We start from the raw sequence: 27,048 nt of genomic DNA on the forward strand, positions 1-27,048 counted from the left end.
GAAATTGCTGCGGCCAAGGTCAAAGAGGTTGCTATCTGTTTTCTCCTCTGGGATTTTGATGGTTTCCTGTCTTACATTTAGGTCTGCCATCCATTTTGAGGGTGTGTGTGTGTGTGTGTGTGTGTGTGTGGTTAAGAACATGGTCCAGGTTCATTCTTCTGTATGCCACTGTCCAGTTTTCCCAACACCATTTGCTGAAGAGACCTTGTTTTTTCCATTGGATATTCTTTCCTGCTTTGTCAAACATTAGCTGACCATACATTTGTGGGTCCATTTCTGGGTTCTCTATTCTGTTCCACTGATCTATGTGTCTGTGTTTGTGCCAGTACCATACTGTCTTCATTATTACAGCTTTGTCATATAGCTTGAAGTCCAGAATTGTGATGCCTCCTGCTTTGTTTTTCTTTTTCAAGATTGCTTTGTCTATTTGGGTCTTTTCTGGTTTCATACAAATTTTTAAAGTGTTTGTTCTAGCTCTGTGAAGAATTCTGGTGTTATTTTGAATTTTTTTTGAAATTTTTTTAGTGTTTATTTTTTTAGAGAGAGAGACAGAGTGTGAGTGGGGGAAGGTCAGAGAGAGAGGGAGACACAGAATCTGAAACAGGCTCCGAGCTGTCAGCACAGAGACCAACATGGGGCTCAAACCTATAAGCTGTGAAATCATGACCTGAGCCGAAGTCAGACACTTAACTGACCGAGCCACCCAGGCGCCCCAAATGCTGGTGTTATTTTGATAGTGAATGTGTAGATTGCTTTGGGTAGTATTGGCATTTTAACAATATTTCTTTTCCAACCCATGAACATGGAATGTTTTTTCTATTTCTTTGTGTCTTCTTTGATTTCTTTCATAAATTTTCTATAGTTTCAGCATACAGATCTTTTACCTCTTTGGTTAGTTTATTCCTATATATTTTATTTATTTATATTTTTTGGTGCAATTGTAATGGGATTGATTCCTTAATTTGTCTTTCTGCTGCTTCAATATTAGCATATAGAACTGAAACCAATTTCTGTACATTGATTTTATATCTTGCAACTTTGCTGAATTCATGCATCAGTTCTAGCAGTTTTCTGGGTTAGGTGAGGCTTTCAGGTTTTCCATGCAGAGTATCATGTCATCTGCGAAGAGTAAAAGTTTGACTTCATCCTTGCCAATTTTGATGCCTTTTATTTCTTTGTGTTATCTGATTGCTGAGGCTAGGACTTCCAACACTCTGTTGAATAACAGTGGTGAGTGGACATCCCTGTCATGTTCCTTACCTTAGGGGGGAAATTCTCAGTTTTTCCCCACTGAGGATGATATTCTGTGGGTCTTTTGTGTATGGCCTTTATAATCTTGAAATATGTTCCTTCTATCCCTACTTTCTCGTGGCTTTTTATCAAGAAGGGATGCTGTATTTTGTCAAATGTTTTTTCTGCATCTACTGAGAGGATCATGTGGTTCTTATCCTTTCTTTCATTAATGTGATGTATTACATCACATTTATTTGTGGGTATTGAACCACGCTTGCAGCCCAGAAATAAATCCAAAGTGATCGTGGTGAATAACTCTTTTAATGAATTGTTGGATTTGGTTTGTTAGTATCTTGTTGAACATTTTTGCTTCCATGTTCATAAGGGAGACTGGTCTGTAATTCTCATTTTTAGTGGGGTTCCTGTTTGGTTTTGGAATCAAGGTAATGCTGGCTTCATAGAATAACTTTGAAAGTTTTCCTTCCATTTCTATTTTTGGAACTGCTTCAAAAGAATAGGTATTAACTCTTCTTTAAATGTTGGGTAGAATTCCCCTGGGAAGATAGTAGGCCCTGGGAAATGTCTTTTTCACCCAGAAGCCTAGGGGGAAAATGTACAGAGCTGTTACATTGTGTTTGGTTAAAACTGTTAAACTGGTAGCCAAAGGGTTACTCTGAATTTGCTGGCAGGAAAGTAAGTATTACAAGACTAAAGAAGAACCCAAAGGTAGCTGTGTTATAATAATTGATATTCTTTAACTCAGGGTTTCCCAGTCTCTGCACTATGGGCATCCTGCCCAGAGCCTGCCCTGTGGTGGGGAGCATCCTGTGCACTGTAAGATGTTCAGAGCATCCCTGACCTCCGTGCACCCCTCTCCAGTGTGACAGGCAAAGCTGTCTCCAGACCTTGATGAGTGCACCCCAGGGAACATAATCACACCTGATTAGAATTTGACAATCTCAACATATTTTTCTAGCATTGCTATAATAGCAATTTAATCATAAAGAATATAAAAGACCATTAAAGTGTTAGTAGCATTCACTCTTGTGAAAGTGACATAAATACCACTGAATACCATTGAATAAATACCCTAATTAGGTAAGCAAATAAACACAGTGATCACTTGCTCTGGGATAAGTTGAATTGGTTCTCAGGTGATGACGGGTTAATGTTCTCGGCTTCCGTTCTCTCTGACCCTCTCATCCATGGGGCACTGGGGTGTTCAACTCACCAGGCTGGGGTATTTGATAGGAAGGTCTCCTTGTGGAAGTCTGAATTCCTCCCTGGACGAAGATGATAGGATCTAAAGTACTGTCCTCAGCTGAGGCAGCGGGGAGGCAGTGAAGCATCAGTCCCCAGCCAGAATTAGGACTCAGAGCAAACAGACAAAAATCATGCCCCTTCCTGTCAAAGGTCACACAGGCTGACAGACAGGAACCAGAAGGTATTTACAGCTCCCTATATTTACTCATTAGGCACATTTCCCTCTTGTGACTCCAACCTCTAAGCACATGATTCCCAAGTGGAAAACTGCTCTGGACATAAAGGATTTTTTTTTCCTGGTAATCCCAGTTAAAGATCAAGTGAATACATAAAGAATATTTCACTCATTTTCCCATAACCTGCCCCCTCCTGCTGTGTAAATCTTCCACTATGTTATCTCAACTCTGAGTTACACTTTTCTCCAAGTCTAAGACAGAGGAACCCCCTGGACTGGGTGTGTTATCAAATCATTAACTTATCTTGGGACCCAACTCTGTTATTTCCAGTGTCTAACAACTTTTTTTTGAGAGAGAGAGAGAGAGAGAGAGAGAGAGAGCGAGCATGCTGGAGAGGGGAAACGAGAGGGGGAGAGAAAGAATCCCAAGCAAGCTCCATTCTGAATGCAGAGCCCAACAAGGAGCTCGATCTCATGAACCATGAGATCATGACCTAAGCCAAAGTCAAGAGTCAGATGCTCAACCGACTAAACCACCCAGGTGACACAATGTCTATTCTTTTTAATAAGGGAGAGAACTGGGTTCTTCTGATAATAAACCTTGGGCATTATATACATTGGCTTCAAGACATTTTGGCTGTCACGATTACAAATTTTTTACTTTATCAAACGTTAAAAGCTGGCATTTGGTCCCTTCTTATAAAATGATGTTAATGATAACAGATAGATTTACATCTTTTTAATGTACTACAGTGTGGGCTTAACTTTTCATAGGGATTGTTTCATTTAATTTTTGCAAACATTTTATCCCCAAGGAAGCACATTTAAGAACTCCATTCTACATTATAGAAATTGTGCATGGTGGTGTGTAGTCATCTGTCCAAATTAATATCTGAGTATGTGGTTGCTTTGAGTTCGATTCTGTCAGTATTTTTCTAGTTCTCCAACTGGGGCAGTGGTTCCCAGCCAGAAATGAATTTTCCCTGAGGATGTCTGGCAATGTCTGAAGGGATGTTGCTAAACACACACAACCCCAGGAAAGCACCCACAAAATATTATCCTGCCACAAATGTCAACCACAAAAGGTGAGAAACCCATCCAGACCAGCATTTCTCCAGCTTCAGTGTGCCTGTGAATCCACACAGATCCCCCTCCAAAAGCAGAATCTGATCACACATCCTGGGTGGCCCAGAGATTCGGCATTTCTAGCAAGCTCCTGGGTGATGCTAATGTGTGGGTCCGGGTCTGTGGACCACTCTTTGATTAGCAAGGAGGTGATCTTGTGTTAGGGATAGGTGATGGTCTCCCAAATGTTGAGGAGGGAGACAAAAGAGTTGGTGTCACAGAGACTTTGAAAATGCTACCCTGCTGGCTCTGAAAGCGGAGGAAGAGCCATGAACCAAGAACTGCAGGTGACCAGCGACAGAGACTGGAAATGGAAAGGAAAGAGATTCTCCCCAGAGCCTCTAGAAGGAACTCAACCCTGCGGACATCTTGCCATTATCCCAACGAGACTCCTTCCAACCTTCTGACTCCAGAACTGTAAGAGTGTGTATGTGTTTGTTTTAAGCAGCTAGCATAGCGATGTTTTACAGCGGCAGGAGGAATCTCATACAAACATTGTCAGTAGAATTATATGAGGGAACCAAGTTTAAGCCTCTCAATGCTCTCATCAGCTCCCGTTGCATAAGGGCAGATGACATTAAAAATCCACAGTAAGTAGGAAGAAATTTTTAAATTGATTTGGAGAGTGGAAGGGATCAAGATGGCAGAGCAGCATGGAGATCCTGAGCTTGTCTTGTCCCTGAAACGCAGCTAGATCAGCACCAAACCATTTCGAACACAGGAAATTTACCTGAAGATTAACATAATGTTCTGCATAACTTGTGCCACAGAACTTGGCAGGTACCTGGTGCAGAAAGGTGAACTTGGGGAGAGAAAAGCCACAGGAGGTAGAGAGCTGTTTTTGCAGAGAGGGGACAGAGAGAGAAAGGAGGAGAATGCAGGAAAAGCACTCCCCTGAAAGTAGCTGGGGAGCAAGAATGACAACACTCGCAGGGGAATGAACAAGAAATCTGTTCCCCAAAAACATTGGCAGGGAGAAAGGAAAGGGTTTCAATACCACCAGATTCTATAAACATTGGAGCACAGAGTCTGAAGTTTTGGAGCTCAGTTCCTGGCAGTGCTCTGGTAAGGAAATAGGTTGAATCCCCAGGAGCAAGGAGCAGGGTCTGAAGGGTCTGTGTGACACATGGGGAGAAGAAGTTCCCCTGCTGGGAGGCCATTTAGTAGAGGCCATATGGCCTCCCCACAGGCAAAAGTCCCAGCGGACCATGGGGAGCAGCCACGTTTGCTGGTATTAGGACAAAGATGCCAGAGTGCAGTGAAACCTGGCACTGGCTGTGTGTTGTGATTTACCATCATCTCTGAACCTCTGCTGCTGTGCAATCAAATGAACATTTTCTGGGGCAAGCTAACACCCACCCATTTGTCAGCAAGATCCTCCCTCAGAGATTTCACCCGGGTCCAAGCTGCAGGGGTTTCTGAGGTGTGGGGATTTGAAACACAACCACCTCTGAGATAAAACTCTAGAGGAAGGTGTTGCCCGACAGGCAGACAGCTTGGACACAGACAGCGTAGAGGTGGGGAGTGGATGGAGACCTGAGACAAAGGAGGGGTGCTCGATCCCAGGTTGATGAGAGCATAAAGTTGGTAGGGAGCTGGGTGAACCCATTTCCACCTCCCCTGTGCAGGCACATGGATCCACTCCAGTAAGCTAAGCAACACTACCTACTGGCGATAGAAGGTATTACATCAAGCCCCACCAAATGGTGCCCTCCAAGCACATCCCATAGAAGACCAGAACAAGTCACTCCACTGCTTAGAGTATAGACTGTAGAGGGCTCCTTAGTTTCACTTCTAGGGGAAATCGGACATAACTTCACATGGGTTGCATTCTGTTTGCTGGTTCATTTTTTGGTTCATTTCCTTTGCTTCTGTTGTTTAAATTGTTTTCTCTTTCTTTCATGGATACAGAAAGAGAAAAAATTATCTTTATTACTTATTTTTTTAACTTTTTACTCTATTTCATTTTCTTTATTTAACTATTTTTATATAAATTTCTTTAGTTTCCATTCCTTTCTTACTTTTTTTCTTTCCCTTTTTTCTCTATTCAATCAAGCTAGTTTCAACAAACAGACCAAAACACACTTAACTACCTTCCTTTATGATTTTTTGTTCTGTTTTTAACTTTTTAAATTTTATTCATATTTTTCTCCCTCCAAAATAACAAAATGAAGGAATTCACCCCAAAAAAAGAACAGGAAGAAATGACAGCAAGGTGCTTGAACAATACAGATATAAGCAAGAGGTTAAAACTAGAATTTAGAACCATGATAATAAGAATGCTAGCTGCAGTTGAAATAATCATAGAATCAGTTTCTGTGGAGATACAAGAATAAAATCCAGACAGGATGAAATTAAAATGCTATAATCAAGATGCAATTTCAAACGGATGCCATGATGGCAAGGATGGATGAAGCAGAACACTGAATGAGTGATATAGAAGATAAAATTATGGAGAATAATGAATCAGAAAAAAAGGAGGGAAACAAAGGCAAAAGTTCATGATTCAAGACTTAGAGAACTCAGTGACTTATTAAAAAGGAATACCATCTGAATCATAGGAGTCCCAAAAGATGAAGAGAGAGAAAAGGGGGCAGAAGATTTATGTGAGTAAATTATAATGGAAAACTTCCCTAATCTGGGGGAGAACACAGACATTAAAATCCAAGAAGCACAGTGAACTCCTGTTAGATTCCACAAAAACTGAACATCAGCAAGGCATATCATAGTCAAATTCAAAAAATACATAGACACGGAAAGAATCACGAAAGCAGCAAGGTAAAAAAAAAAAAAAAATCCTTAACCTATAAGGGAAGACATATCAGGTTCACAGCAGACCTACCCACAGAGACGTGGCAGTTCAGAAAGGAGTGGCAGTAAATATGCAATATGCTGAATCAGAAAATTATGCAGCCAAAAATTATTTACCCAGTCAGGCAACCATTCAAAATAGGAGAGAGAAAGAGTTTGCCAGAAAAAAAAAAAACTAACGGAGTTCGTGGCCACTAAAACAGCACTGCAGGAAATTTTAAAGGGAACTCTTGAGTGAATAAAAGACAAAAGAAAACAAAATGATTAAAAGTAACAAAGTCTAGAAAAGACCAGAAAAGCTCACTAGAAAAACACCAACTCTACAGGCAAGAGAATGGCACTAAAATCACATCTTTCAGTACTCACTCTAAATGTCAATGGACTAAATGCTCCAATCAAAAGACATTGGGTACCAGAATGAATAAGAAACCAAGACCATATATGCTGCTTAAAAGAGACTCGTTTTAGACCCAAAGACACCTGCAGATTGAAAGTAAGGAGATGGAGAACCATCTATCGTGCTAATGGTCATCAAAAGAAAGCTGGAGTAGCCATACTCATGTCATACAAACTAGATTTTAAAGTAAAGACTGTAACAAGAAATGATGGATATCATAATTCAGGACTGTATCCACCAAGAAGATACAACAATTGTAAATATTTATGCCCCCAAAGTGGAAGAAACCACATATATAAATCAATTAATCACAAACAGAAAGAAACTCATTGATAAGAATACCATAATAGTAGGGGATTTCAACAATCCATTTAGATCAATGAATATATTATGTAAGCAGAAAAATCAACAAGGAAACAATGGCTTTGAATGACACCGCATCAGATGGACTTAACAGATATATTCAGAACATTTCATCCTAAAGCAGCAGAATACACAGACAGTCTTCTCAAGTGCACATGGAACATTCTCAAGAATAGATCACATCCTTGGTCACAAAACAGCCCTCAACAAGTACAGAAAGATCAAGATCATACCTTGCATATTTTCAGACCACAACACTATGAAGCTTGAAATCAAACACAAAAAAATTGTAAAGACCATGAAAACACTGAGATGAAAGAACATCCTAAAAAGAATGAATGGGTTAACCAAGAAATTAAAGAGGAAATAAAAAAGTACATGGAACTCAATGAAAATGAAACACAACAGGTCAAAACCTCTGGGATGAAACAAAGGCAAACATAAGAGGAAACTATATATCAATCCATGCCTTCCTAAAGAAGGAAGAAAAGTTTCAAGGACACAACCTAAACTTACACCTAAAAGGGCTGGAAAAGGAACAGCAAATAAAGCCCAAAACCAGCAGAAAAAAAGGAAATAATATAGAGTAGAAATCAATGATATCAAAATCAAAACAAAAAAAAAAACACAATAGAACAGATCAATGAAACCAGGAGACGGTTCTTTGAACAAATTAACAAAATTGATACACCACTAACCAGATGGATCAAAAAAAGAAAAGAAAAGGACCCAAATAAATAAAATAAAAAATGAAAGAGGGGAGATCAAAACCAACACTGCAGAAATACAAACAATAATAAGAGAATATTATAAGCAAATATATGGCAACAAATTGGACAATCTGGAAGAAATAGACAAGTTCCTAGAAACATATAAACTACCAATACTGAAACAGGAAGAAATATAAAACTTCAACAGACCCATAATCAGTATGAAGAAATTGAATCACTAATGAAAAATCTCCCAACAAACCAAAGTCCAGAGCTGGATGGCTTTCCAGTGGAATGCTACAAATATTTAAAGAAAAGTTAATGCCTATTCTTGTGAAGCTATTCCAAAAAAATAGAAATGGGAGGAAAACTTCCAAACTCATTCTGCAAGGCCAGCGTTACCTTGATTCCAAAACCAGACAAAGACCCCACTAAAAAATAACTACAGACCAATTTCTCTGATGAATATGGATGCAAATTCTCAACGAGCTACTAGCCAACCAGGTCCAACAATACATTAAAAGAATTATTCACCATGATCAAGTGGGATTTATTCCTCGAATGCAGGGCTGGTTCAATATCCACAAATCAACCAATGTGATACATCACATCAATAAAAGAAAGGATAAAAACCACATGATCTTCTTAATAGGTGCTGAAAAAGAATTTGACAAAATACAGGATCCTTGCTTGATAAAAACCCTCAAGAAAGTGGGGATAGAAAGATCATACCTCAAGATCATAAGGGCCATATATGAAAGACCCACCGTTAATATCATCCTCAAAAACAGAAACCTTTCCCCCTAAAGTCAGGAATACGACAAGGATGTCCACTCTCACTACTGTTATTCAACATAGTGTTGGAAGCCTTAGCCTCAGCAGTCAGACAAAACAAAGAAATAAAAGGCATCCATATCAACAAGGAGAAGTCAAATTGTTACTCTTTGTAGACAACATGATACTCTAAGTGGAAAGCCCAAAAGACTCCACCAAAAAGCTGCTCAAACTGATACACAAATTCAGCAAAATTCCAGGATACTAAATCAATGTACAGCAATCGGTTGCATTTCTTTCTTTAATTGTTTTTTCTGAGAGAGAAAAAGAGCATGAGGAGGGGAAGGGTAGAGAGAAAGGGAGACAGAGAATCCGAAGCAGGCTCCAGGCTCTGAGCTGTCAGCACAGAGCCCGATGTGGGCTCAAACTCGTGAACTGCAAGATCATGACCTGAGCTGAAGTTGGATGCTTAACTGACAGAGCCAGCCAGGCACCCATTGGTTACATTTCTATACACCAATAATGAAACAACAGAAAGAGAAATCAAGGAATAGATCCCATTTTCAATTACACCAAAGCCATATAATACCTAGGAATAAACCTAACCAAAAGAGGTAAAAAAATACAAGGAATTAAGAAGACACCAAAAAAAAGGAAAAATATTCCATGCTCATACATTAGGAGAACAAATATTGTTAAAGTGTCAATACTACCCAAAGCAATCTACATATTCTATGCAGTTCCTATCAAAATAATACCAGCATTCTTCACAGAGCTAGAATAGACAATCCTAAATTTGTATGGAACCAGAAAAGATTCCGAACAGCCAAAGCAATCCTGAAAAAGAAAACGAAAGCTGGAGGCATCACAATCCCAGACGTCAAGCTGTATTACAAATCTGTAACCATCAAGACACTATGGTACTGGCACAAATACAGACACATAGATCAATGGAACAGAACAGGGAACTCAGAAATGGACCTGGAAACATATGAACAACTAATACTTGACAAATAAGGAAAGAATATTCAATGGAAAACAGTCTCTTCAGCAAATGGAGTTGGGAAAACTCGACAGCAACATGCAGAAGGATCAACCTGGACCACTTTCTTACACCATGCATGACAATACATTCAAAATGGATAAGATACTTAAACATAAGACAGGAACCTATCAAAATCCTACAGGAGAAAACAAGCAACAACCTCTTTGATCTCAGCTGCAGCATCTTCTTACTTGACATGTCTCTGAAGGCAAAGGAAACAAAAGCAAACATGAACTATTGGGACCCCATCAAGATAAAATGCTTCTGCACAGTGAAGGAAACAATCGGCAAAACTAAAAGGCAACCAACAGAATGAGAGAAGATATTTGCAAATGACGAAGCAGATAAAGGGTTAGTACCCAAAATCTGTAAAGAACTTATCAAACTCAACATCTTAAGAACAAATATCCCAGGGAAGAAATGGGCCAAAGACATCAATAGACACTTTTCCAAAGAAGACATCCAGATGGCTAACAGACACATGAAAAGATGCTCAACATCAACCATCATCAGGGAAATACAAATCAAAACCACAATGAGATACCTCACATTTGTCTGAAGGACTAAAATGAACAACTTAGGCAACAACAGTTGTTGCCAATGGTGCAGAGAAAGAGGAACCCTTATACGCTGCTGATGGGAATACAAACTGATGCAGCCACTCTGGAAAATGTATAGAGGTTCCTCAAAAAATAAAAAAAGAACTACCCTACAACCCAGCAATTGCACTACTAGGAATTTACCCAAAGGATTCAAAAATGCTGTTTCGAGGGGCACATACACCCAAGTTTTTATAGCAGCACTATCGACAATAGTCAAAGTATGGAAAGAGTCCAAATGTCCATCAACTCATGAATGGATAAAGAAGAAATGGTATATATATATATATGTGGGATATTAGTTGGAATCAAAAAGAATGAGATCTTGCCATTTGTAGCAATATGCATGGAACTAAAATGTATTATGCTTAGCAAAATAAGTCAGTCAGATAAATATCATTTGATTTCACTCATATGTGGAATTTAAGAAACAAAACAGATGAACATAGGGCAAGGGAAGTAAAAATAAGACAAAAACAGAGAGGGAGACAAACCATAAGAGAGTCTTAAATACAGAGAACAAACTGAGGGTTGCTGGAGGAGAGGTGGGGTGGGGGGTGGGCTAAATGAGTGATGGGCATTAATGAGGACACTTGTTGGGATGAGCACCGGGTGTAATATGTAAGTGATAAATCACTGAATTCTATTCCTGAAATCATTGATTTGGAATCAATGAAATGATTCCATGCAATCTCACTAATATTAACTAACTTGGATTTATATTTTTAAAATATAACAATAAATTAAAATTAAATAAATAAATAATAAATTAAAAGTAAATAAATAAATTCAATAAGGTAGAAGAACTTTAGAAAAAAATTGAAATTCCAGCGTATAAATAGAGGTATTAAGTTCCTTCCTGATCTGATTAAAGAATCACAATTTTTGGTTGTAAAGAATTAAGCCTGCACTCACAGGTACTTCTTGAAAAATAGCCCTTTTATGGCTTCCTCTGAAAAATACATTTAGAGTTTCCTTTATGTCTTTGTTTTTTTTAATATGAAATTTATTGTCAAATTGGTTTCCATACAACACCCAGTGCTCATCCCAACAGGTGCCCTCCTCAATACCCATCACCCACCCTCCCCTCCCTCCCACCCCCCATCAACCCTCAGTTTGTTCTCACTTTTTAAGAGTCTCTGATGGTTTGCCTCCCTCCCTCTCTAGCTTTTCTTTTGTTTCCCTTCCCCTTCCCCATGGTCTTCTGTTAAGTTTCTCAGGATCCACATAAGAGTGAAAACATATGGTATCTGTCTTTCTCTGTATGACTTATTTCACTTAGCATAACACTCTCCAGTTCCATCCACGTTGCTGCACATGGCCAGATTTCATTCTTTCTCATTGCCAAGTAGGATTCCATTGTGTACATAAACCACGATTTCTTTATCCATTCGTCAGTTGATGGACATTTAGGCTCTTTCCATCATTTGGCTATTGTTGAAAGTGCTGCTATAAACATTGGGGTACAAGTGCCCCTATGCATCAGCACTCCTGTATCCCTTGGGTAAATTCATAGCAGTGCTATTGCTGGGTCATAGGGTAGATCTATTTTTCATGTTTTGAGGAACCTCCACACTGTTTTCCAGAGTAACTGCACCAGTTTGCATTCCCACCGGCAGTGTAAGAGGGTCCCCATTTTTCCACATCCTCGCCAGCATCTATAGTCTCCTGGTTTGTTCATTTTAGCCACTCTGACTAGCATGAGGTGATATCTCAGTGTGGTTTTGATTTGTATTTCCCTGATGAGGAGTGACGTTGAGCATCTTTTCATGTGCCTGTTGGCCATCTGGATGTCTTCTTTAGAGAAGTGCCTATTCATGTCTTCCGCCCATTCCTTCACTGGATTATTTGTTTTTCGGGTGTGAAGTTTGGTGAGTTCTTTATAGATTTTGGAAACTAGCCTTTTGTCCGATATGTCATTTGCAAATATCTTTTCCCATTCCATCAGTTGCCTTTCAGTTTTGTTGATTGTTTCTTTTGTAGTGCAGAAGTTTTTATCTTGATGAGGTCCCAATAGTTCATTTTTGCTTTTAATTCTCTTGCCTTTGGAGATGTGTCAAGTAAGGAATTGCTGTCGCTGAGGTCAGAGAGGTTTTTTCCTGCTTTCTCCTCTAGGGTTTTGATGGTGTCCTTTATGTCTTTGTTCCTCAGGCTGTAGACGAAGGGTTCGGGATGGGCATGACCACAGTGTACATCACCAAGGCTATTGCACTTGAGTGGGAGCTCTGGGTAGCAGCAAACCTAAGGTACACTCCTAGGTTCATACAGAAGAATAAGGAGACAACTGAGAAGTGAGACGCACAGGTGGAAAATGCTTTATAATTGGCCTGAGCTGATGGGATCCCATGTATGCAGGAAACTTTCTTAGAATAAGAGTAAAGGACCCCAGCCAGGGGAGCACCACCCAGCATCACAGCTACAAAATGGAATAATATTTCCCATCTTCTCATTGCTGACATTTGGGGCTGGATAAATATATGTGTTTGGTGCTGTCCTATGGGTTACAGGTGTTTGGCAACATCCCTTCACCCATGGCCAAATATCCCCAAGGACAAAATCATGCCTGGTTGAGAACCACTGTGCCAACATTTGACAACTGGAAGCATCGTGACAGAACTCTCATCAAGGCTTCATCCAGGACTACATTTATAAGTGTGACATGATATGTAATAAAAATATATCTATGTGGCCATCATCCCCATTTTGACACAGAGATAATAAAATTCTTCCAACTTCCTAAGTGATGAGAGTCATAAAGATGTCTTCTGTCAGGTGGGAACCTGGGTGGGTAAGTTGGTTAAGCATCCGACTCTTGATCTCAGCTCAGGTCATGATCTCACAGTTTGTGAGTTTGAGCTTCGCGTTGGGCTCTGCACTGACAGTTGGGTTTCTGTTGCTCTCTCTGTCTGCCCCTCTCCCTCTCATATGTGCATGTGCGTGCTCTCTCTCTCTCAAAATAAATAAATAAACTCAAAAATATATATATATCTTCTATTAGATTAGTGGAGTGACTTTGGTAAAGCATCTAAGGAGAGGGGCTGCTGTGGAGGACTCAGCATGTGATTAGAAGACTGAAACTTTACATCCCAAACCCTGACTTCCAGGGGTGGAGGAGGCTCTGGAGACTGAGTCTAATCACCAATAGCCAATGATATAATCAGTTGCGTCTACATCATGAAGCTTCCATAAAACCCAAAAGGATGGTTCAGAGAGCTTTCAGGTTGGTGAACACATGGAGACAGGTAGAGTGGCATGCCTGGAGAAGGAATGGAAGCTCTACACCCTCTCCCCATACCTTGCCCTGTACATCTCTTCTATCTGGCATCATCTCTCCCCAAAGGCAGCACAGCTCACGAGGGAAATACTCAAGAGACACGTATAAACTTGAGCATGCACAAGCTCACCTACTGAGTCCATCATTGGACCACCTAACCTCAGACCTGAGGTAGAGCTCCAGTTCTTGGTAGGAAAGGTCTAACAATACCTACCCCTGACTCAAACACTGAACCACAGCCTTACTACTCAAAGATGGGTCCACAGACCAGATGGGTGGCATCAGTACCTACTGAGAAATGGTTACAATTACAGGATCTCTGAGCCCCACCCATGTCCCGCCAAATCAGAGTCCAGATTTGAACAGGATCCCCAAGTGATTCATAAATACATTAATGTTGGAGAAGTTCTGGTCTAGAGTGGTGTCTCTCAACTTCTCCACTGTTGACACTGTGCTAGATAATGCTCTGTGGTGGGGGCCGTCCTGTGCATTGTATGACATGGGGCAGCATTCCTGGCCTGAACCCACTAGGCGCCAGTGGGACCTCCCTAGTTACGACAACCAAAAATTTCTCCCTTGTCAATTGTTGTCTGAAAGCAAAATCGCCCTTGGTTGAGAGCCACTGACCTAGCACATGAGAACTGGAAATATCTTGGTCGATTTACAGTCAAAGCTCCTTCCTCCCTCAGTTCACAACTCTGAGTAGTTCATGCCACACTTCTGAGCCCCACTGTTACAACTGTACTTTAATAAGTGTGGACTTTTCAGGGTGCCTGGCTGGCTCAGTCAGTTAAGTGTCCAACTTCGGCTCAGGTCATGATCTCACGATTCATGGTTTCCAGCCTCACATCCGGCTCTGTACTGACAGCTCAGAGCCTGGAGTCTGCTTCGGATTCTGTGTCTCCCTCTCTCTCTGCCCTTCCCCCATTAGTGCTATGTATCTCTTTGTCTCTCAAAAATGAATAAAAACATTAAAAATTTTTAAAAAATAAGTGTGAACTTTTCTTTAATTCTACATATGGATGAAATGATATGATATCTGTCTTTCTCTGCCTGACTTATTTTGCTCAACATATTACAGTCTAGCTCAACCCACATGGGTGGGGAGAGAAGAGAGGGAAACAAACCACAAGAAAATCTTAACTATAAAGAACAAATGAGGATTGATTGAGGCAGGTGGGTGGGGATGGGCTAGATGGGTGATGAGGATGAAGGAGAACATTTTAGGATGAGCACTGGGTGTTGTATGTAAGTGATGAATCACCGAATTCTACTCCTGAAACCAGTATTACACTGTATGTGAACTAACAAAAATTTAGATTAAAAAAAAAGAGTGGGCTTTTGTAAAAATGAAACAAGGCAATCCACACAGAAGTCTAAGATCAGTGTATGGTGCATAACATGATCTAAATATATCTTATAAGTAACGAGCTTTTTCATCTGGGACACTAAATGGAAGTTCTCAATTTGTGTTACCAGCATAAATCCCCTTACTGATTAGTCAAAAACATCATGAACACAAGAGCACGGTACCCATAGGCTTATAGCAAATTAACATACCTCTCTCTCTTGTTGAGAGGAGAATAGCAATTTTCTAGAGAAACCGGGAAGTCTTTTCTGCCATTAAGACAATACTTTGGAGGTCCATGAGACCTGCTTAGGCAGGTCCCTCGGTCTTAGATTTGGAGAAAACGTTAACTCAAAATTGGGGTAAGATATAAGGAGGTTAGACCTCTGGAAGGCCAGCAAGAGCATGGAGAAGAAATAACAAAAGTCAGATTCACCTGACTTCTAATCTGGTCTCCTGGGAACAGAGAATTAGTAGGAAAAAATTCTTTTCTGTCCAGACCAGTGGCCCAGAGGGAAACAAGATGCTCCAGCGTGGGACTAACAATGGAAACAGCGCCTAATGAGCAGACACAGGGAGCTGTAAATATCTCCTCTGCCGTCCTAACCATGGTGCTCCTTGTGCAGGACAGGACATGGTTGTTGCTCTCGGATTCCTAAGTCTGGCTGGGGGACCCATGCTTCACTCCTTCTTGCTGTCCTGTCTGGGAACAGAGCCTTGGTTTTCATCATCGACCATCAAGGGGGAATTTCGGTCCTCCACACAGAGACACTCCTCTTGTAGACCCCATCCAGGTGAGTCTGAGAGCTCAGCAGGTATTTCAGGGAAGGATCAGAAAGAATGGAACTTGAGAACCTTTTCTTGAGGTCACCTTAGAGCCTAAGCAGCCTGGCCCAGAGTCAAGAGATACCATGTTTGTTTGTTAGGTTGACTTTTAAAAATTTGAACATAATTTACTTAACACATTTTTTTAAAAGAAGTGTTTGTTGGACTCAGCAATACAAGGATCACTGGTGATGCTGAGCGGTGGGAATGGAAGTCCAATTGGATGAGACTGAAGAAGGAAAAGGGGGCGGTGGGTAAAGAGATTCCAGTGAAATTAGCACGTATCCACGGAGTTTTGCAGCTAACGGGAGTAGGGAAACAGAGTAGGAGGCTTGGAGATATGAGCAGCGGGATGGGAGCGTTTTACACTTTTTTTCATTTGGAGTACATTTAACTTGTTCTTTATTTCTTAGAAGGATTCAGCCTCCTGAAGGTAAATACTCCCTTGCGACAGTGGTTTTTGAGACACGCATTTCAAGTATCGTCTCTCTCTTTGGTATTTACCAGAAAGAAATAATAGACTTAGTATGACTGAAGGGATATGCCAAGGAGCGTTTTAGCCACAATTTTATTACCAAGGAGGCTGAATAGGTTTTAGACTTTGTTAGCCACTTACTTCCTATATGCAAATTTTTTGGCAAGTATGTTGCTTTTCTGTACTGGGAACTGAGTGTTTTTATTGTTGTTTTATTTCATTCTTTCAAAAAACAATTGCAATCTTTCACCAAGTTTGCTGTTTGCCACTTAATATTTCTGTGGTGTGTAGATGTGTTTATGGGATTGAGAGAGAGTCTAGATATATTGTGTGCTCAAATCTCTCAGTTGGTCATATCGTGTTCCCCTCATTGCTTTTAAACATCGAAATTCTTCCACATCCTTACTAGTAAGAAGTGCTTTTCCATATATTGCTGTGTTATGTCACATCTAACTTTCCTTATTTCTGCCATTTTATATTTTGAAGTTAGATCTGTTTTTTAAAATAGTAATCACCTCCTGTCCTTATGTGCAACATGTTCTTTTGTATTTAACTAAAGATTCCCTACATCTTTTCCATCAGCATGATTGAGTCCATTTATGGTTACGTACAATAAAATCATAGTTTTAGCTACTGCTTCCTCCACCGTATGTTAAAAAGTATATTTTCCCATCATTTATTTCCAAGCTCTTACCCATTTCGTCCTGAATCAGAGACCCGTGTGGATGTCATTACTGCTCTTTTACATCCTTTCTGTAAGACATTAGTGTTGGATCATTGTTCAATTTTGTTTAATACAGTTACTAGAATCCACCATGTTTAATACGATTTTCATTTCCCTACTGTACTTTTTCTAATACGTTCTCATGTTCTTAGAACTTGTTTCTATATGAATGCACACCTTTGTGACCAAAAGATGCAAACAAAGCAGGTGAGGCCCCTGCTCCTTTGGGTCCTATATTATCCTGGAGAAGACAGCAAAGAAGTAAGTGCTTATATGACATAGGGTCTTCAAGGATAACTCATAGAAAGAAAGGGGATGGATGGTCACGGAACGTGCATTATTTTGCACAGTACAGTCTGGGAAGGTTTCTGCATGTCAGACAAGGAACAGAGTAACGGGACTGGAGTGTTCCCACCGGATGTGGCAAAACAAAGATCAAACCCCAGAGCCCGAGATAACGAAGGAAAGAATACCACCAAGGAAAGTGAGGAAAGGGTCAGCCACATCCACTGTAGACAGGGAATAGGTACATTAATAACAATCAGGTCAGGGGCCCGAGGTGGACACCATGATGAGGCAAGTGGAGCCATCAGCCCGGGCTCCCTGGAGTCTGACTTAACATCAGCACCCACACTCACTACATTTTCTCTTGGCAACCAGGCTCCTATAATGGACTCGCCATTCACACTGCTTTTGTCCCACATGAGCAGGCAACGGTCTTCTGTTAAAACTACTTTTCCCATTATACCAGTGGATTCCATTTTTTTGGACTGTCCACAGGAAACATGCCTTTGACATTATGATCCAGAATGTGTACACATGCAAATACACAAATCCACATGGATGCTCACACGTGCGTGTGCACGCGCGCACACACAAACACACACACACACACACACGGCTGAACAAACAGAATGACCATCATAAACTAACAGGAAGGATCTATGCTGAACTTTTTATATATATTCACCTAATCTGTCGACCACCATGGAGGGTGGATACCACTGCCCCCACTATACTAGTGAGAATATTAACATTTTAGAACGATTTGCTTGTCTTCCCAAATTCAAACAGTTAACATTTTTTGGTGGATCTAAAATTCAAAGCTCATTAACTGATCCCAAAGTTGTCCAAAGTTGTGTGTGTTTATCATATAGAAAAACCTGTTACCATTTGATCTTGATAAATCCCCGCTATTTTTGTATGCTGTGTATTTGCTTTTGTCAGTTGGGGATTTATTCCTTTTACTCATATTTCCAGTGGATGTTTATACTTCCTGTGTCTTGACACGATAAATACAGCACTCTTTTCTCTTTTGGAGAAATTGGATTTTGTTGCTTTATTAGTCATACTGGGCATATGGGGGTAAACCTAGGATTGGAATGCAGCCAGAACCAGGGAAGCTTTCTGATCATCACGATCTCTCAGGGACCACCTGGGCTTATGAGATCTTTCTCCCTGCTCTTCCTTTGCTCTGTCTCCTTCTGAGTGTTTTCTACTTCTCTAAATGCAGAAGAGAAGAATGGTCATATTAAAATGCAGCAGCGTGTTTTCATGTTCATGGGAAGCTTACCAACTGGAAATTGGGTACTTTTCTATATTCTTTAGGGTAATGACAATTTGATATTGAGAACTTCACCTGTATCATTTCTTTCCTAAATATTGTAACTAGGGGTGAGAAGAACCCGTAGTCACCTGGCCCCAGAAGGCTGTGGTGGGGCAGTGTGGACCCTCGAAATACAGATGCCAGAATGTTAACCATCATTGGAAGTAAGAAGGAGATCTACTTTTATTTGCAGGATTCCTTAGGGACAAAATTAATGAAGTGCAAGGAACACTAGGCAAAGGAAGGGCTCCCTGTGTCGTGAAGTTTCAGCTGTAGCAGGGAGGCCACCTCGTTCCTCAACGGTCCCTGCCATCACCTCTCTCTTACTCGTTTCTTGACCACACTGCCTCCATTTTTATACCTGGGAACCTGAAACAAATGCCTTCCTCAGGGCCTTTGAACTGGCTTTTCTTCCTGCAGAGCCCACACTTCCCCAGACAACCTCATGTCTTCCGTGCACATATCCCAGAAGTCTCTCTTCAAATGTCACCTTGCTTTTAGGTCTTCCTGAACTCCCCGTAAAGATAATAACCCAACCATTTTCTTTTATGCCTGCTTTTCCCCCACACACATCATTGTAATTACAGCATTTCTGCCATGTTACTAGTGCCCATTTGTGCTAATATTAATCTTTTTTTTTTTCTAATTTCTAGTCACCACCACCACCACATGGCACCAGGCAATGATACCCAAATTTCAGAATTTCTTCTTCTGGGATTATCAGATGAACCAGAATTACAGCCCGTCATATTTGGGCTTTTCCTCTCCATGTACCTGATCATTGTGTTTGGAAACCTGCTCATCGTCCTAGCTGTCAGCTCTGACTCCCACCTCCACACACCCATGTACTTCTTCCTGGCCAACCTGTCCTTTGTGGACATCTGCTTCACCTCTACTGTCATCCCAAAGATGCTCTGGAACATCCAGACTCAGAGCAAAGTCATAACCTATGCAGGCTGCATCACACAGATGTACTTTTTCCTACTCTTTGTAGAATTAGACATCTTTCTCCTGACTGTGATGGCTTACGACCGCTTTGTGGCCATCTGTCACCCCCTGAACTACATGGTCATCATGAACCCCCGGCTCTGTGGACTGCTGGTTCTGGTGTCCTGGATCATGTGTGCCCTGAATTCCTTGTTAGAAAGCTTAATGGTATTGCGGCTGTCCTTCTGTACAGTCTTGGAAATCCCCCACTTTTTCTGTGAACTCAATCAGATGATCCAACTTGCCTGTTCTGACACTTTTCTCAATAACATGGTGATGTATTCTGGAATTATGCTGCTGGCTGGTGGTCCCTTTGTGGGGATCCTTTACTCTTATTCTAAGATAGTTTCCTCCATACGTGGGATCTCATCAGCTCAGGGCAAGTATAAAGCATTTTCCACCTGTGTGTCCCACCTCTCCGTTGTCTCTCTATTTTATTGTACTGGCCTGGGAGTGTACCTTAGCTCTGCTGCTACCCAGAGCTCCCACTCAAGTGCAACAGCCTCAGTGGTGTATACAGTGGTCACACCCATGCTGAACCCCTTCATCTACAGCCTGAGGAACAAAGACATGAAAGGGGCTCTGATGCGGAGAAAGGGGAACACTTTTGCAGCGTTGGTGGGAATGCAAACTGGTGCAGCCACTCTGGAAAACAGGATGGAGGTTCCTCAAGAAATTAAAAACAGAACTACCCAACGATCCAGCAATTGCACTACTAGGTATTTATCCAAAGGACACAAAAATGCTGACTCGAGGGGGCACACACACCCCCATGTTTTTAGCAGCACTATCAAAAATAGCCAAATTAGGGAAGGAGACTAAATTTCCCTTGACTGATGAATGGATAAAGAAGATGTGGTGTATATATATAATGGAATATTTCTCGGTGATCAAATAAATGAAATCTTGCCATTTGCCATTTGTGGATGGAAGTAGAGTGTATTACACTAAATAAGTCAGCCAGAGAAAGACAAGTATATGATTTTGCTCATGTGGAATTTAAGAAACACAACAGATGCACGTAGGTCAAGAGATATAAAAATAAAACAAGATAAAAACAGAGAGGGAGGCAAACCAAAAGAGACTCTTAAATACAGAGAACAAACAGAGGGTTGCTGGGGGTGGGGGGGAGATGGCTTAAATGGGTGATGGGCATTAAGCAGGGCACCTGCTGTGCCCTGCTGTGATGAGCACTGGGTATGACATGTAAGTGGTGAATCATTGGGTTCTACTCCTGAACCAATACTACACCAAACGTTAACTAACATGGATTTCAATAAAAAAACAAAAAGCAAACTGGGTTCAAAATCCCTTATTACTCTTTTCAGATACTGAGGTGACTTTTTATAAGAACAGAATTTTCTGGAATAAGAACCGTAAGTTGCAAGTTCATGAGCGATCTGGTTGTATTAAATTATTTATCACACACCTGCCTTAATAAAAGGTGAAATGTTAAAAAAAAAAAGATTGTAGACCATGTGGCTCCATTTGTGTATAATTCAAGAAGATGCACACTAAGCTTTAATTTCTCTGTTATATTATTGTGAAGATGCAATCCAACTGAGCCTCCATATCCTTATTTCTGAAGGTAATGTGGGGTAATGAGCCCTAACTCCAGACAGATGGGGTGAGGAATAAATGAAAGGCGTAGAGCACTTTGTTGGATCTGAAGAAAATATTCAAGGTTAAGGGTGTGATATGTATATGTGTGTGTTCGTTTATGTCCATCTTTCTCTCAAATAAACACATTAACATGCATACATGTAGACGCACAGAGGACTTACTAAAATCCCATCTATTATGTTGAAAGAAAATGTTAAATATGGCGGAGGGGGGTGGGGAGGATCGTAATGAAAAGAATAAACATTCAAGTCAACGTGAACTAGAAAGAATACAATTTTGACACAAAGACTTAAAATGGAACAGGTGACCTCAATTTTAAAAAGGAATTGTCTTTTATATACACAATGGAATACCACTTGGCAATGAGAAAGAATGAAATATGGCCATTTGTAGCAACATGGATGGAACTGGAGAGTGTTATGCTAAGTGAAATAAGCCATACAGAGAAAGACAGATACCTTATGTTTTCACTCTTATGTGGATCCTGAGAAACTTAACAGAAGACCATGGGGGAGGGGAAGGGAAAAAAAAAGGTTAGAGTGGGAGGGAGGCAAACCATAAGAGACTCTTAAAAACTGAGAACAATCTGAGGGTTGGTGGGGGTGGGTAACTGGGTATTGAGGAGGGCACCTGTTGGGATGAGCACTGGGTGTTGTATGGAAACCAATTTGACAATAAATTTCATATTAAGAATAAATAAATAATAAAAAGGAATTGTCTTTTATCTCAAATCTTCAAAGGCCTCAGAGTCAAAACCACATTTACATGTATGTAGTGAGAAATCATTGTCCAGCAAGTAGGGCAGAATATCTCCAAACTGAAACTAAATTCTTTCCATTTAAGGTGGGATTTCAATACCAAATGCCTTTACCCAAGGGAAAGTTCACTGAATGAATTGAAAGGCTCAAATCCTGCTCCTATAAACAATATATTTCTGAACAAACTTCTGCATTCGATTCCTGATGCTGCTACAATAAATGACTATACTTGTGGCTTAAAACGAAGATTTATCCAAAGTTTCTAGGTCAGAAGCCTGAAATGGGTCTCGCTGGGCTAAAATGAAGAGATCGTCAAGGCTGTGATCCTTCTGGACACTCCAGAAGAGAATTCACTCCCTTTCCTATTTCTATTTTTTAGTGGCTTTCCTATTTTTTAGTGGCGACCTGCATTTTTTGTCTAGTGGCCCTTCCTCTAGCCCGCAGCATTGTGTCTGAAAATGTCTCTCTGATTCCAATTCTTTTCTTCCATTTTCTGCATTTAAAATGTTTGTTTGTTTGTTTGTTTTGAGAGAGAGAGACAGGGAGAAAGAGACCAAGCATGAGCAGGGGAGGGCCAGAGAGAGAGAGGGAGAGAGAGAATCCCACGCATGCTCTGCTCTGTCAGCACAAAGCCAGAAATGGGGCTCAGTCCCACAAACTGTGAGATCATGACCTGAACCAAAATCAAGAGCTGCACTATTAACCTAGTGAGCCACCCAGGCACCCCCTTCCTCTTTCACATTTAAAGGACCGCTGTGATTGCTCTAATCCCATCCCGATAATCTAGGCTAATCTTTTTTTTTTTTTTTTTTATCAAATTCAGTGATTAGCAGACTTATTCCACCTCCTGGCTACATTCCTCTTAGTCTGTAAACAAATGTTTTCAAAAGTTCTTTGGATTAGGATGTGGACATCTTTTGGAAGCCCTTATTCTGCCTACTCCATAGTTTTTGCTCAAACATAAAGTATTTGCTGTCACTCAAGAGCCCTTAGGTAAAAGCATTGAACACAGAATTTATCAACACCTAGAGAGTTATGTGAAAAACTTGTCCTTCAAAATCACATGTACAGAAGATTCCTGGTGGAGAAGACCTAAAACTGCCTACACGTGTCTCTAACACAGGAGCACAGCCTTGCTCTCAAGCTGTGCTCCACAGACAGGACCCACAGCATCAACACCACCGGGGAGTTTATCAGAAACACAGAGTCCCTGGAGACCCGGAGACCTAATGCATCATAATTGGCATTTTAACTACAAACTCTGGCGATTTGTACACACAATGCAGGTAGAGCAGTGCTGGTCTCGAATAATATTTCTCACCTTCTCACCGTTGACATTTGGGGCTGGGTGAATATTTGTATTGGGTGCTGTCCTATGGGTTATAGGTGTTTGGCAACATCCTTTCACACATGGCCAAATATCCCCACGGGCCAACTCCTGCCTGGTTGAGAACCGCTGTGCCAGGGTTTGAGAACTGGAAGCATCGTGACCGAATTCCAATCAAGGCTTCATCCAGCACGACAATTTATAACTGTGATATTATGATTTGTAATAAAAAAAAATTATTTGATCTACATCCCCATTTCTGGTACGGAGCTCCTAAAACTCTTCCAATTTCCTAAGTGATGGGAGTCATAAAGACGTCTTGTGTTGGGGGGGAGGGGCATCCGGGTGGCAGTCAGGAAAGGGTCCAACTCTTGATATCATCTCACGATTTGTGAGATCTTCACTGTTAGCACAGAGGCTGCTTGGGATTCTCTCTCTCTTTCTCTCTCTCTCTCCACCCCCCTCAAAATAAATCAATGTAGTTAAGGGGGAAAAAATGTCTTCTGTCAGGTTAATGAAGTGACGTTGAGAGGGGCTACTGGCCAGGAGGACCAACCATGTTATTAGAAGACTGAAACTTCACATCCCAGCCCCTGACCTCCTGGGAAGAAGGAGGGTCTGAAGATTGAGTCTAATCACCAAAGGCCAATGATTTAATCAACTGTCTACATAGTGAATCTTCCCTAAAACCCAAAAGGATGGTTCAGAGAGCTTTCAGGTTGGTGAATGTGAGATGTGTGGGAGATGGTTTATTTTCAGAAATACCAAATAGGGAGGAGCCACTTTGGCAGAACAGCCTGGAAGCTTTTTGTGTCTCTCGCGTCCATGAAGTACAGCCAGACCGACACTAAACCATCCTACACACCTAGAAAACTGGAAGATTAACACCACAATCTGCGCAACCTGAACCACAGAATTCAGCATGTACGCGGCACGAAAAGCTGAACTTGGGGAGCAAGAAGCCCCGAAGGTAGGGAACCCCTTTTGCAGGCGGAGAGAGGACGGAGACTGGGGAGGGAGGGAGCATACGGGAAAAGCACCCCTCCCCAAAAGCAGCTGGAGAGAAAGTGGAAAATTGGAAACAGCCGCAGGGACGAAACTACAAAGGGAGAAAGGAGAAAGGAGAGGGTTTAAATTCCATTCAGACTGTAAACAAGGGGAGCGCAAAGGCTGCAACTCCGCAGCTCCCTACCTGGCGGTGCTCTGGTGGGAAGGGCGAATCCCCAGGAACAGAGTGGGGTCCGGGAGGTCCTCGGGCCACACGGGGAAAAGCGGTTCCACTGCCGGAAGGACATTCGGTAGAGACTGTTGACGCCACCTGGTCCCAGCAGACCCCGGAAGGCGGCCACATTCGCTGGTGCTGGGACGAGGTCGTCGAGGGTGAAGCCTGGTGCCAGATGTGTGTTGTGATTTTCCACGGTCCCTGAAACGCTGAGGCTACACCGTCTCGCGATCTTTTTGGGGGGCGGGCTGACACCTGGCCGCAGTCTCGGGGCACCGGCACCAGCAGGGTCCGGCAAGCGTTCCTGGGCGCAGCCGCCATTCGGCCATTGCTCATTCGGCCACTGCTCGGTGAGACCCTCCCCCAGAGGCGCGGAGCGGGTCAAAGCCGCAGTCCTTCGGAAGTAAGGGGCCGGGGAAAACAGCCGCATCTGAGACAAAACTTGGGAGAGAGGTACTGCCTGGGGCCTGGTCACGGAGAGTGGAAAAGCGGGGAGTGGACGAGAGCTGAAAACGGAGGACCGGTGCGCGATTGCCCATCGGGGAGAACAGCCTGGGTGGCTGGGTGGCGCCATTTTTCACCGCTCCTGCGCAGGCGCCTGCGCACCGACAAGCCCTGCAACAATCCACCCCAGGAGGCTAGCGGCGCCATCTAGTGGAGAGCGGAGCCGTTACAACGAGCCCTGCCCAACTGGGCCAACTTCGCTCTTCAAGAACACAAACCTCACACAAACCTCACCGCCGGCTTCATTTCTGGACTATAAAGAGCTACATGGACTGATTCTAGGGGAAAACGAAGCAATTTCAGTCCTACTTCAATCTGTTAGCAGGTTCATCTATTCAATTTTTTCTCTCTCTCTTTTTTTTTCCTTTTTCTCTTTTACAATTCTTTTCTTTTTCTTGAATACAGAAAGTGAAACAACTCATTTTTATTTTCAATTTTTCTTAAAAATATCTGTCTTTAATTTTTGTTACTATATTTTTTACTTTGGTGTAAATTTTTTCAACTTCTACTTTACTTCCATCATTTTATTTTAGTCTACTTCAGTATATCCACCTTTTCAAATGTTCAAACAATTTCTTTTTTTTCTTTTTCTTTTTTCTTTTTCCTTTTTCTTTTTCTTGAATGCAGAAAGAGAAAAACTCCAGTTTTACTTTCAATTTCTTTTAAAAATATTTTTATTTAATTTTTATTACTATATTTTTTGCTTTTATGTAAATTTTTTCAAATTCTATCTCACTCCCATCATTTTATTTTAGTCTATACAGTGTATTCACTTTTTCAAATTTTCAAACGATTTCTTTTTTTCTTTTCTTTTTTTATCTTTTTTCTCTTTTTCATTTCTTTTCTTTTTTCTTAAATACAGAAAATGAAAAAAGTCATATTTCTTTTTAATTTTTATTAAAAATAGTTTTCTTTAATTTTTTCTACTATATTTTCTACTTCTGTGTATATTTTTTCAAATTCTATTTTACTCATATCATCTCATCTTAATCTACTTTAGTGTATTCATTTTTTCAAATTCTCAAACGATTTCCTTTTTTTTTTTTCTCTAATCCGTCAAACCACTTCCAACACCCAGACCAAAACAAACCTAGGATCTAGCATCATTTATTTGTGTGTGTGTGTGTGTGTGTGTGTGTTTATTTTTAATTTTAATATTTTTTTAATTTTAATTTTTTTAATTTCAATTTTTCAACGTCATTAATTTCTTTTCTCCCTTCAAAATGACAAAATGAAGGAATTCACCCCAAAAGAAAGAGCACAAACAAACGACAGCCAGGGATTTAACCAACACAGATACAAGCAAGATGTCTGAACCAGAATTTAGAATCATGATAAGAATACTAGCTGGAGTCAAAAATAGATTAGAAGGCTTTCTGCAGAGATAAAAGAAGTAAAAAATAGCCAGAATGAAATTAAAAATGCTATAACTGAGCTGCAATCATGGATGGATGCAGTGGTGGCAAGGATGGACGAGGCAGAACAGAGAATCAGAGATATGAAGCACAAACTTATAGAGAATAACGAAGCAGAAAAAAAGAGGGAGATTAAGGCAAAAGAGCATGATTTAAGAATTAGAGAAATCAGTGACTCATTAAAAAGGAACAACCTCAGAATCATAGGGGTTCCAGAGGAGGAAGAGAGAAATAGGGGTAAAAAGGTTATGTGAGCAAATCATAGTGGAAAACTTTCCTAACCTGGGGAAAGACACAGACATCAAAATCCAGGAACCACAGAGGACTCCCATTAGATTCAACAAAAACTGGCCATCAACAAGACATATCATAGTCAAATTCACAAAATACTCGGTCAAGGAGAGAATCATAAAAGCAGCAAGGAAAAAAAAATCCCTAACCTACAAGGGAAGACAGATCAGGTGT

At 41.0% G+C, this 27,048-nt stretch overlaps 1 protein-coding gene across 1 annotated transcript; it reads left to right on the top strand.

Moving 5' to 3' along the window:
* The first annotated feature begins 19,416 nt into the window (after positions 1-19,416).
* Positions 19,417-23,211, top strand: LOC102970342 (olfactory receptor 7A17-like). The gene is made up of 2 exons (XM_007088318.2): positions 19,417-20,319; positions 23,185-23,211. The coding sequence occupies exons 1-2, from the start codon at positions 19,417-19,419 to the stop codon at positions 23,209-23,211; spliced, it is 930 nt and encodes a 309-aa protein (XP_007088380.2).
* Positions 23,212-27,048: the final 3,837 nt, after the last annotated feature.

Source organism: Panthera tigris, chromosome A2 (genome assembly GCF_018350195.1).
Source record: "Panthera tigris isolate Pti1 chromosome A2, P.tigris_Pti1_mat1.1, whole genome shotgun sequence".
Classification (NCBI taxonomy): Eukaryota; Metazoa; Chordata; class Mammalia; order Carnivora; family Felidae; genus Panthera; species Panthera tigris.

What these genes read in the sequence shown, in the direction of transcription:
- LOC102970342 (XM_007088318.2), top strand. Translation starts at nt 19,417, where the DNA reads ATGGCACCAGGCAATGATACCCAAATTTCAGAATTTCTTCTTCTGGGA. An exon ending in AAGACATGAAAGGGGCTCTG is followed by an intron (nt 20,320 to 23,184) that starts ATGCGGAGAAAG and finishes AATCACATGTAC; the next exon opens with AGAAGATTCCTGGTGGAGAA.